Here is a 12,096-nt window from a genome sequence, read left to right on the forward strand (position 1 = left end):
ACTTGACAAATTTCTGCAATCTAAATGTTTTAAGGTTTATTTTTAATTGTTTTATATGTCATTTAGGTGGTACAAATGGCAAGGAAACAGAGTTCCTCCATTTTAATGTGTTATTCTAGTGCCTGGTTGTTTCTACCTGAATTCAGCCACTTTCCAAAAATGGTGTTTGATCTCTACTGTCTTTGCCCTGTGAGTTACTGCTGGGTACAGTAAGCACATCGACAGGGTATGTAGTGTCGTGTGTCCTCCTGTCCATGTAGGTCAATTACTATGGTATTATTTGTGTTCTTTGGGGACAGGCAATACCAAGGAGAGGGTCAAACCACCGCAGAACTCACTGTCTGCACTATAGAGAGACGCTTGACAATGACATTTAATTTAGTAAAACTTGACGGTCCTTACCCAAAAGCAGGTAATATTTCAAATTTTTGAAGCATTTAGCAATTTGAATAGATAATTTACAATAATTAATTGAATGTTGTTTTCATATTTATACAGATACATAGATATGAATGTTATATTTGTTAATTATTGTAAGAGCTGCCCAAATAATTATTCAATTTAAAGTTATGCTATTAAAGGTAGATATTATGTGACGAGAGAAATAACTTATTTTTGTACCATGATGATTGACAAACTCTATAGGAAGGTACACTGAAGAAAAATGCTGATATTCCTTGGAGCCCAAAACTGATACTACTGAAAGACAGAGAAAGGATTACAATACATTAGCCTAGTATGAAAAGTCTTATAGGTTTCGTACCTGTTTTAAGGTCTTAATCTCGTGGTACATGTTACTTACATGATTGATTCCATGTATAATTTTGTACATAACTGTTTGTATATAATTGTCCTAATTGTGTCATTGAAAGATGGGCCTGGGTTTTAATCTCTTAAGTCTACTGAGTGTCTAACTGAATGTAGTAATAACATGAACTGAAAAGCCCACCAGCCTCAGTCCAATTATGTTTCTAGAAACTTTGCTGTGGTGGTGTTCAAATCAACTTGTTACTGTTTTTGCTGTTTAACTATGTGCCTCAAAATGAATTTGCTCACTTCAAGGGTATGTAACTGTTATTTGTATTATATGCCTGTTTACGAGATGTAGAAATGGTCATATCACAGATAGATTATCAATTACAATTGAGGTCCCTTCATATTAAGATCAAGACTGGCCAGTCTTGTGGAAAAATGGTCTAGAAAGCACACTACAAATAGCTGTGAGTAAAAGTCTACAATGTGGGGATATTTTTTGTTTGCAGTTCTTTAACCATTTTAATGGTTCCAGAGGGCTCAAAGCTTGTTACAGCATCATGTTGCAAAGCAAAGCCTTGCACAGTATGTAAGTGTCTCCATACAAGGTTTTGTGAAGTGAGTTACAATACTAGGATGTTTACAAACAACCTTGAGGTCATCAGAACAGTATTTGAGAAAATAACAATTATGTTGTACTAACTGTTTCATGTCCATTTGTACTCTTACTGATGAGAACATGTACTGTTATACTATGTTTTATATCTGTAAATGTGTCAAGTGAAATTACTGTATATAGATCAATGTTTTTTTTAAAGTAAATTTGAATAATCCTAAATGAAAACTGATTTCTGTCTTGTGTGACTTGTATTGAATGTTATTTTTTCCAGGCTTTCATTACAAGGTGGCTTGAAACAAATGTCAAATTATCCCAATTTATGTTGATTGCCTCGGTGTCCAACTTTCATCACTTGTTCAATCAAAATGGAATCTTATGGCAAGACTGCAACTCCCAGAAGTACTTTGTTTCCTATGTTGACAAACAGCTGATTTCCGGTGTCTTTAAATGTCCTGCCATTATTCTTCGACAAGCAGCAGCTATGTTCGATGTTATTTGACGCAAAGAAACACTCAAACATGGGATACGTTTAACCATTGGGATGCTTGAATATTTAAGTATTTGTTTTATACCGGTAAGGTCTTTAGAGATTTGAGTTTTTTGTTGTTGTAAGATTAACGGTAGAGATATCGCGGGTTGTCTTTTCTGTGTTCCCACAGTTCCTATTTTCTGCCGCAGTCAGATATTTTCACCTTAGTTAGCCAGATAGTTACATTTTAGCCAGGTAGCTACATAAGTTACCTTCCTTGTAAATTACCACAACACCCGAAGTAACGTTAGCTAGTTATCTCCTTGCTGGCTAACCATGCTACTAGTTACAAGCTAGCGTTAGTTATATTGTCAGGCAGTACGGATTTGAGTTGATCTGTCGTTGAGGTTAAAGCAACGAGTTTATAGCCATCTGTTGTGTTTGTGTAGTTGTTGATAGCTAAGTAACGTTATTAGTGTTGGCAAGCTACTGAAGCTAGCTAGCTAACTAGCTAATGTGTAGCCAAATGCTATCTAGCTAAATAGCTTCCGACTGTCTGACAGTGTATGATTGCTAGGCAGTGGTTGATTGGTCAAATAAGCTTGACACCTTGCTACCTAGCCACCGTCGTTCGCAGATATCACATCAACAGGCGAATCTTGTAACCAATTTATGTTTCACGTTGGTCAGAGCGCTTGAGTTGGTGCCAGGCTGTGGAAATCAGAGAAGGGAGGGGGTGGGTGAGAGAGTAGTGAAACGCACACAGTGTTCTTTGTGCCAGGGGTTTGGCCCAGTCTCCTCCAGCAAAGCGCAACACTAACTGCCCAGTCGGCTCTGTTCAGAGCTGCTTCAGAGCCATGACAACTCAAAGGGATGTCGATATGGTGAGTATTCATTGCAACCCAACACAATCCTTAGTTACTGCATAAGATCCAATGCTGTGCATGTCTAATATTGACATGGTTACAGTGCATGTGATGTTTTCCATGTCAGAATGTATTTGGAGGCTAGTTTAGGATCAGGGATTAATCAAACAAAATAGCTGCTGTTTCTGTAATCACCATCTGTCAAACTACATTTTGAGATTGCCCCACATTTTTTGTAGAGGTGAGCCTTAAAGGCCCAGTGCAGTCAAATGTGATTTTCCTCTGTTTTATAAACATTTCCACACTGAGGTTGGAATAATACTGTGAAAATTATAATGCACTTTTAGTGTAATAGCTGTTTTTCAGACTGCCTGAAATGTCAGCATGTTTCGGTGGGAGGGAGTTTTGGCCTTCCATGGTGACGTCACCATGCAGTAAATTAGTTAATAGACCAATCGAGTTCCAAACCTCTCTGCCGATAACAGCTAATTTTCAGTTTTCCCCCCTCCACTCAAAACATTCCCAGACAGTTCTAGCGAATTTCTTGCTTGAGAAATTGTCCTTTGCTAAGAAGCTATTTTAGTTTATTTGACAATTTTTTTACATTCAAAACAATCACAGCAAGCTCCTTAATTGTTACCCAGAAATGATTTGATATTGAGATATAAATGGCTGCATTGGACCTTTTAACTGATTTGTTTCCGATCCCCAAATCACAGCTCTACCCCCTTGGATATTGTTAATCTCCAAACAAACCCATATGACCGGTGTTAAGACCATTTACATTTACGTCATTTAGCAGACGCTCTTAACCAGAGCGACTTACAAATTGGTGCATTCACCTTATAGCCAGTGGGATAACCACTTTACAATTTTTTTATTTTTTTGTCCATGGCACTGTTGTGTTAAGGCAGGAATGGAGAGGAGATTGTATCTAGGAACTGAGGAGAATCAGTCAAATTGAAATCACAATCTCAAATCAATGCAAAAGCTAGTAGGCTACTCTGGACTACCTGTGCTATTGTACTGATGCCAGCTTGTGGTGTTTTGGAGTCTGTCTACTTTTGTGTATTTGGTAGAATCCCTCATTGTCACATTTCTGTTCTCAATGCACACATGTTGCTGACCTTTTATCTTACTTCAAATCTGAGTTTTTGAAGTGCATGTTTGTTTGTCTCTTGATTGGCTAGTCTTAACAGGATATCCTTGATGGATAACAAAACAAAAACAAAAAATTCTCACTAAGGGCGACTGGGCAGATTCTAGTTTTGTTTGGTTGCGGATAAAAGGGATGGGGGGGGTAAAGCTTGTTAATGATGACATGGGTATGTAACCACACACGGAGAGGTTATGCAGTTCATAGGGGGGAGGGAATGGGACTTCCTCTGCTTAGGGGGGTTGGCGTGTTTGTAAACGGATCAGTGTAGGACAATCCAGACATCACACCTGGTGGCACACACTTGGTTCTGGCTTCCCTGATTACCAACGAAGAAAGTTTAGGGTTAAATGAACACATTTTAATATCTGTTAATGGAACTTTGATATTGGTCTCCAAACTATAATAGTGTTGGTAGGCCTAATGGTTGGAACGCCATGATTTCCCAGCCATTTGTTGGATTCTGGTGGAATACCAATATCTACTTTGGTGAATTATTTATTTACGTGAGGCAGTGGTTGTGTGTGTGCAGCGTGTTACAATCTGTCAGCTGATGGAGAGGTGGAGACCGTGTGGCTTCCGGCCATAATGATGCTTCTGAGCTTTTTTCCCTACCAGAGGTTCTGACCTGGGGCTGCTGCCACCACAGGAGGGAAGGCTTTGAGCCTGGGTCTCCTCCTGTGCAGGAGCTGCTGTGTATGCTTAAGACTACTTACTGGTAGCGGATGTTTTATGAGTGTAGAATTGATGAGTTGGTAATAGATGCCATTTACATAGCCTACATGGAGCATCTGACAGGAAACCTCAGGGTTGCACTACCTCATTCTACTTCATGTGAAATTGTTATTTTTCATATTGCCCTATAGGATTTCAATTTTCATGTGACTTATATGTACAATGATTTCTCAGAAATAATCAGTTGGTGGTTTTATTCATCATTTGATTCATGATTCTCGGTGGCATTTGGGATTTGACTCAATTCAGTGGACCAACTGCCTTACCTTGTTCATTTGTCCTCCCCTTTCTCAGTTTGGTTTTCAATGAGAGCGTTTATTCCCAGCCAAACTTTGCACACAGCATGTGGATGATGTAATCGTTAAACCAAGGAGCGATTTGAAATCCAAGAATAAAAAAAAAAATGCAATTACCCAACTCTCCTAAAAAGTAAACCACAACCTTCCTTTTGGATTCTGTAAATGACTAATAAAGGATGAAATGGTCTCTGTTTGTTTTAGGAGCCTTTTTAAGGCTTTAGGGAAACATGTCATAAGGTTCTAGTACGATTAGGGTAATATCATGTCAAACACATTTTCACCCAAAACATTTTTCGATGGGTTCATTTAGTGGACTGGGTGGGTACACACACCACTACCCCCCAGGGTTACGCATTGGCAATATAAATGTGATAATGTGGCCCAGGGCTGTCTGGGACACCTGGGGTTATCACATTAGGCTGACAGCCCGGAGAGAGGAGCTGCTCCCTGCCTCAAGCCACTGAAGGCCCACTGTTCTCCCCACTCCACCCCATCACCCCCCAGCTCCACCCTTATCTATGCCTTGTCCTACTATAGGGGCTCACTACACAACGAGCTCAGTCCTCTCTGAAGGAAGCAGCCCAGTGAAAGGGGCTGAGATCTGCACCAGAGAAATCTAATTAGATAGGAATGCCCATTTCGGTGCAGGCTTCCGAAGGTCATCTCATGTCATTCGAGGTGAGAGAAAACGGAAGGATTCCATGTGATTAGGCTAAGCTACATGCTTCTCATTGCTCGATGGGGCGGAAATGTAGACTTTATTATACTGGAATTTTGTGGGATTTCTGTGGAGCATGTGTAGGATTAATAAGATGTTTTGTTTGGGCCATTCCAGGTGAACCTGCGTCTTATCCTGGTCAGTGGGAAGACACAAGACTTCATCTTCTCCCCCAACGACTCGGCCATGGACATCGCCAAGCACGTCTTTGATAACTGGCCCTTGGGTGAGTTTTTGTGCATGTTGGGAGGTGGACCAGGAAACAACCACGTCACTGTCTTGTTTTACAGTGGGGGAAAAAAGTATTTAGTCAGCCACCAATTGTGCAAGTTCTCCCACTTAAAAAGATGAGAGGCTTGTAATTTTCATCATAGGTACACGTCAACTATGACAGACAAAATGAGAGAGAAAAATCCAGAAAATCACATTGTAGGATTTTTAATGAATTTATTTGCAAATGATGGTGGAAAATAAGTATTTGGTCAATAACAAAAGTTTCTCAATACTTTGTTATATACCCTTTGTTGGCAATGACACAGGTCAAACGTTTTATGTAAGTCTTCACAAGGTTTTCACACACTTGCTGGTATTTTGGCCCATTCCTCCATGCAGATCTCCTCTAGAGCAGTGATGTTTTGGGGCTGTCACTGGGCAACACGGACTTTCAACTCCCTCCAAAGATTTTCTATGGGGTTGAGATCTGGAGACTGGCTAGGCCACTCCAGGACCTTGAAATGCTTCTTACGAAGCCACTCCTTCGTTGCCCGGGTGGTGTGTTTGGGATCATTGTCATGCTGAAAGACCCAGCCACGTTTAATCTTCAATGCCCTTGCTGATGGAAGGAGGTTTTCACTCAAAATCTCACGATACATGGCCCCATTCATTCTTTCCTTTACACGGATCAGTCATCCTGGTCCCTTTGCAGAAAAACAGCCCCAAAGCATGATGTTTCCACCCCCATGCTTCACAGTAGGTATGGTGTTCTTTGGATGCAACTCAGCATTCTTTGTCCTCCAAACATGACGAGTTGAGTGTTTACCAAAAAGTTCTATTTTGGTTTCATCTGACCATATGACATTCTCCCAATCCTCTTCTGGATCATCCAAATGCGCTCTAGCAAACTTCAGACGGGCCTGGACATGTACTGGCTTAAGCAGGGGACACGTCTGGCACTGCAGGATTTGAGTCCCTGGCGGCGTAGTGTGTTACTGATGGTAGGCTTTGTTACTTTGGTCCCAGCTCTCTGCAGGTCATTCACTAGGTCCCCCCGTGTGGTTCTGGGATTTTTGCTCACCGTTCTTGTGATCATTTTGACCCCACGGGGTGAGATCTTGCGTGGAGCCCCAGATCGAGGGAGATTATCAGTGGTCTTGTATGTCTTCCATTTCCTAATAATTGCTCCCACAGTTGATTTCTTCAAACCAAGCTGCTTACCTATTGCAGATTCAGTCTTCCCAGCCTGGTGCAGGTCTACAATTTTGTTTCTGGTGTCCTTTGACAGCTCTTTGGTCTTGGCCATAGTGGAGTTTGGAGTGTGACTGTTTGAGGTTGTGGACAGGTGTCTTTTATACTGATAACAAGTTCAAACAGGTGCCATTAATACAGGTAACGAGTGGAGGACAGAGGAGCCTCTTAAAGAAGAAGTTACAGGTCTGTGAGAGCCAGAAATCTTGCTTGTTTGTAGGTGACCAAATACTTATTTTCCACCATAATTTGCAAATAAATTCATTAAAAATCCTACAATGTGATTTTCTGGAGAGAAAAAAATCTCAATTTGTCTGTCATAGTTGATGTGTACCTATGATGAAAATTAAGTGGGAGAACTTAAACAATTGGTGGCTGACTAAATACTTTTTTCCCCCACTGTATATTGAGTTGTATTGCAGAATTAATCAGGTCACTTCAACTTTCTGAATTATTCTTTCTGTGTCTGATTTAGAAACTATAATGGGCATACTTCTGTTTCTTGTCATGAAGACCACTTTAAAGTCCTTTACTGTTATTCTAGGAACAGCTGTGTTGGACAATGCCTTGTGTCATAACACTTTATTCCATCTTCAAACCCCTGATGATGGCAGTAATGTTTGTGTGGGTTCAACCACTGCAGGAAGTGTCTGTCTGAATGTCTGGCGCTAGTGATAAACCTTTCACCCTGTGCTTCTGAGTGTTGCTGTAATGTTGTCTCATCGCTCCATCAGGATGGGAGGAGGAGCAGGTGAGCAGCGCCAGCATCCTACGCCTCATCTTCCAGGGACGGTTCCTGCATGGCAACGTCACCCTGGGAGGTACTGGATGGACCCTCTTATACAATCACACACCACCATTCTACATGTCTGAAATTCACTAGTGAATACTGTGATTGAATGACCTGTATCCTTTGAAATTCAGTATGTTTTTTGAAAAAGCTAGAGTCGATGTCTGTGCCCCCGCGGACATCAAATTAGCATAATAAAAACATCCAACTGTTTTAAGTAAGATATATTTGGTATTTTGCATGGGCTGTGTCTCAATCCATCAATGGTGGCCTTAGACTCTAGAGGGTTACCCGTGCCACAGTTAAGGACATTCACTCTAATTAATGAATCTTCAAATATGGAGAATGGGCATTCTGAACATGTTTAGTAATACCGTAATTAAAGGAGGATTATCTTGTGATTATATATTCTGCATATTAATTGTTCATTGTGTCTCTGTCCTTTTGTTTTCTAAGCTTTAAAGCTGCCCCCTGGCCGAACAACTGTCATGCACTTGGTTGCCAGAGAGACCCTGCCAGAGCCTAACTCCCATGGTGAGAACCTCTCTCTGTCTGTTTCTGTCTCCTCTCATCTCAAGGAGGTCAACCCATCCCATCACCTAGCTGTCAGGGACAATGTTGAGCTGTAATTGCTACAGCTTTAGGCCTTATTGTCCCTTTAAACCGGAAAGTCTTATGATATTTGCTCTCAAGTTGTCGCATTGCAGTTGTCTCACCTCAAGTTTCTTTCTGTTGTCCTGGTCTTTGTAGGTCAGCGTAACAGGGAGAAGACCACGGAGAGCAACTGCTGTCTGCTCTTGTAAAGACAACAACAATCATCCCCTTCCTTAACCCCCCCACACACACACTCACCCCTGCTCGGCTTCTGTCTGCCCGTCAACCATGGATTTGGGGATATCACAGGAGGATGGGTCAGAGCTGTCAGCGGGCTATCTGTCACACGTGTTTGTGGCACTCTGGCCCAATCGGTGGCTTTGGAATTTTTCTTTTTCTTATGTTTCGTGCCAATTTATTCAAATCACATTTTTCACCCTTTTGCCAGATTCTGCCTTTTTCTTCTGTGTTGTAAAACCATGTTAAGAATTTGTACATATAATCTCCGTGGTTACCCAGGATGAGCTAGCTGGGTGACCATACAGGTTTTGAAGACCTCACACAGAAACACTGGCAAACTATGACTTCGGAACATTGACCCATACTGTGGCATTGGTTGCTTGCATTGACTCGGCAGACAGTTTCCTCCAAGTATCTTTCTGCTAATGAAATGGAGGTTCCCACGGGTCTTGTAGAATGGTGTTAAAACCTCTCATTGCACTTAACTGGGTTGTTTATTTGAAAGTGTCTTGGAGGTTTTTTTGTATGGTCTTAATCTTCCCATCTAACAGAGGAAGACAGAATAGTATCCTACTGTTAGACAAAGTGCCATCCTCCTCACCCGATGTAGACTGTGTACAGTAGTTGCCTCCCACTAGCAGGGAGTGTGTAGTCTGCCATAGGACCAGTGGAGTGGTGTGTATCTCTGTGACATGGGCCACACTTGTGTTTGTTCCTGGACTTGGACCAACACATAGGAAGAGTTTAAGTTGTAAAGGCTCAGCTGTGTCAACACCTAAGTGTGTGTGTGTGGCATTGTCATGTGTTTGATCACCTCGACGATGAAGGATGAACTGGTCTAGCTAGAAGATGAATCTAAGCTAACTCCCACATGTCCTCCCCTTGGTTGTGAAGCCTTGCTTTTTACATTTTTCTTTTTAAAACTGAGTTAAAAGTATTGAAGGATTGCTTCTGAGTGACCATTGTCATTCTGTATGGCTTACACCTCTGATCAACATGACCTTTTAGACTACACCCCGTCCCATGGGGAAGCCCCCTCGCCACTCCCCGTCCGACCTGAGTGAGGAATAAGGGAATCAACACCAGGAGTCAGTCAACAGAGCAGTGTCTGTAGTCGGAGGGCTTCATGGCCACCTACAGGACATTAGGGCTAGAGGCGTGGGAGGGAGCAAGTCCTTGGAGAGGGTTCCCCTCTGGAAAATATGAGGAAATTATGACTGTGGTATTTTACCTCCTTTTTTTGGATGCTGTCTGTTTTTGTTTGCCTTTTGATTGTGGAATTATTCAGTAATATCATTAATATTGCAATTGGAAAATGTAAATTTTTATCTTATCTTGTATTGGTATTGTTTGTCCAGTTTCTATTGTCTGACTCCTGTTAATTGAATACTTTTTGTCCCAGGGGTTAGTATATGTGTGTGTCTGGGAATGCGTATTAATTTTACATGACTGTTGAATGTGTGAGTGGATGGGTTGGGGAAATGGCTGAGTGTATTGAGACAGTATGTGTATTTGAGTAATGGGGGTGTGTTTGTGAATACCTAAGTACTGTGTGAGAGAGAACTGGAGGTTAGTGATGCAGGTGGTGGAGTAGGAGGACAGATTGGTCTTGGGTGGCTGTGGTTTCCATGGAAACAGTGGATCCTTCCTTTGAGTGAGTGTCCTTTGGTTAGTGTTTTGTCAACAAATGTCACTGCTATGAAATGTAGCTCAATATGAATAAATGTAAAAAAAAAAAAAAAAATTACTAATGAAATGTGGTCTGCTTAAAGCTTGTATTATACATTAATAAAACATCTTTAAATAAGAAATGTTCTTTTAAGTTTTAAAAAGCATGAAACACCTTGCTTGGACTATGCATTACACGTTTGGGATATGCCTTGAAGCAATCTTTATTGTTCAATGTAGAGGTCGTGACTCGTGATATAGCAGAAGGAAATCTGTTCATTGTCATTAGTAGAGCATATGGATTGCCGCTAGGTGGCAGTGTTGTGTAGATCCTCCATACTGTGTACTCATCCTAGTCCCGGGGCTTGGGCCCAGGGTTATCACTTTTCAACACCTGGTTGAGTTCCATACAGATAAGATTAATTCCATGTTTGGGATCCTCTTAAGGTCAAAATGCAACATTTCATGTTGGCTGTTTTATATAACATTTTCCTCTGACTGTAATAATGGTTGGCTGATGTCTATTATTCAGAGGTTCTTCGCAATGAATTTAGTTAAATGGTAGACTGATCAATATTACTCTCCAATATCACATAAATTACCTTACCAATGGATAAGAACGAGTGTAATATTTATGGATTACCATATGTGGACTTGGATAACTAAAATGTAGTAATCGGTCAATAGATTGGCTATTTTAATACATTCTGATACCGATCATTTATGTAGCTTCTGGTGCTGGAAATAAGTTTGGGCATCTTGGATTCTGTCTTGAGACTTAGACCCCATATAAAATGCTATGCATGTTGTAATGATTCAGTCATAACAGTTGGTCGAGCTCCTATTCAATATTATTCTCTCCAAAAACCTAGTTATGACGTATAGCTGGGAGAGCTCCAGGTTTCCAGTTGACATTGGCAATAAAAGTTAGGAAAAGTGCCTTCAAGTTCCCGGATTTATTCTAAAACCTACCCCTGTTCTTAATCTTTTAAATCAAACTATGTGTCCTTCCATGCATCTGCTCATCGTCTGTCAGTTTCTAGCTCTCTGTCTGGCAATGGATGAAGTAACAACACAGGAGAGAGATGGTCATAACAGAGGGGTCTCTGAGGTGATAACCAGCAACTCTGACCTGGACCCAGGGAAGCAGCATCTGTTGAAAGCATCACTGCTCTAAACACAGATACCACTGTTTCAAGATGAATTACTTTGCGGTCTTGCATGAGATGGCACGTGCGGTCAGTCTGTCCAGGGTTGGCGACCAAGGGAAACAGAACCACACATGGTTCAGCTGGGCCGTCTCTGGGTGCAGTGTGCTATGCTGCTGTGGTGATGGCGTGGGGTGGAGTCCAACTGCCGTACCCAGCTTCCTCTGGCCTTGGCTGGGGACTCTCCTCTACAGGAATGCCGTGATCTGGGAGAGGGGCTGCATGTGACGTAGCGCAGCGGAGGCCTGTCTTTGTAGTGATTTCTGAAGCTCTGGGAGACCCGTCTCTCTGTTTCCATCTGCCTTGGGCTCTATCTACAGTGGCCTGTGAAAGTATTCACCCCCCTTGGCATTTTTCCTATTTTGTTGCCTTACAACCTGGAATTAAAATGGATTTTTGGGGGTTTGTATCATTTGATTTACACAACATGCATACCACTTTGAAGATGCAAAATATTTTTTTATTTTGAAACGAACAAGAAATAAGACAAAAAAACTTGAGCGTGTATAACTATTCA

General features: G+C 41.4%; 1 protein-coding gene across 1 annotated transcript; it reads left to right on the forward strand.

The window, feature by feature from the left end:
- Nucleotides 1–1,805: 1,805 nt before the first annotated feature.
- On the forward strand, nucleotides 1,806–10,514 carry ubl3b (ubiquitin-like 3b). Its single transcript, XM_041852360.2, has 5 exons — nucleotides 1,806–2,725; nucleotides 5,733–5,841; nucleotides 7,814–7,900; nucleotides 8,326–8,403; nucleotides 8,620–10,514. Exons 1-5 carry the CDS (start codon nucleotides 2,699–2,701, stop codon nucleotides 8,670–8,672), a joined length of 354 nt encoding a protein of 117 aa, XP_041708294.1. The 5' UTR covers nucleotides 1,806–2,698; the 3' UTR covers nucleotides 8,673–10,514.
- The last annotated feature ends 1,582 nt before the right edge of the window (nucleotides 10,515–12,096 follow it).

Source organism: Coregonus clupeaformis, chromosome 3, assembly GCF_020615455.1.
Source record: "Coregonus clupeaformis isolate EN_2021a chromosome 3, ASM2061545v1, whole genome shotgun sequence".
NCBI classification, from domain to species: Eukaryota; Metazoa; Chordata; class Actinopteri; order Salmoniformes; family Salmonidae; genus Coregonus; species Coregonus clupeaformis.

What these genes read in the sequence shown, in the direction of transcription:
- ubl3b (XM_041852360.2), top strand. Translation starts at nt 2,699, where the DNA reads ATGACAACTCAAAGGGATGTCGATATG. An exon ending in CTTTGATAACTGGCCCTTGG is followed by an intron (nt 5,842 to 7,813) that starts GTGAGTTTTTGT and finishes TCGCTCCATCAG; the next exon opens with GATGGGAGGAGGAGCAGGTG. An exon ending in TGGCAACGTCACCCTGGGAG is followed by an intron (nt 7,901 to 8,325) that starts GTACTGGATGGA and finishes TTGTTTTCTAAG; the next exon opens with CTTTAAAGCTGCCCCCTGGC.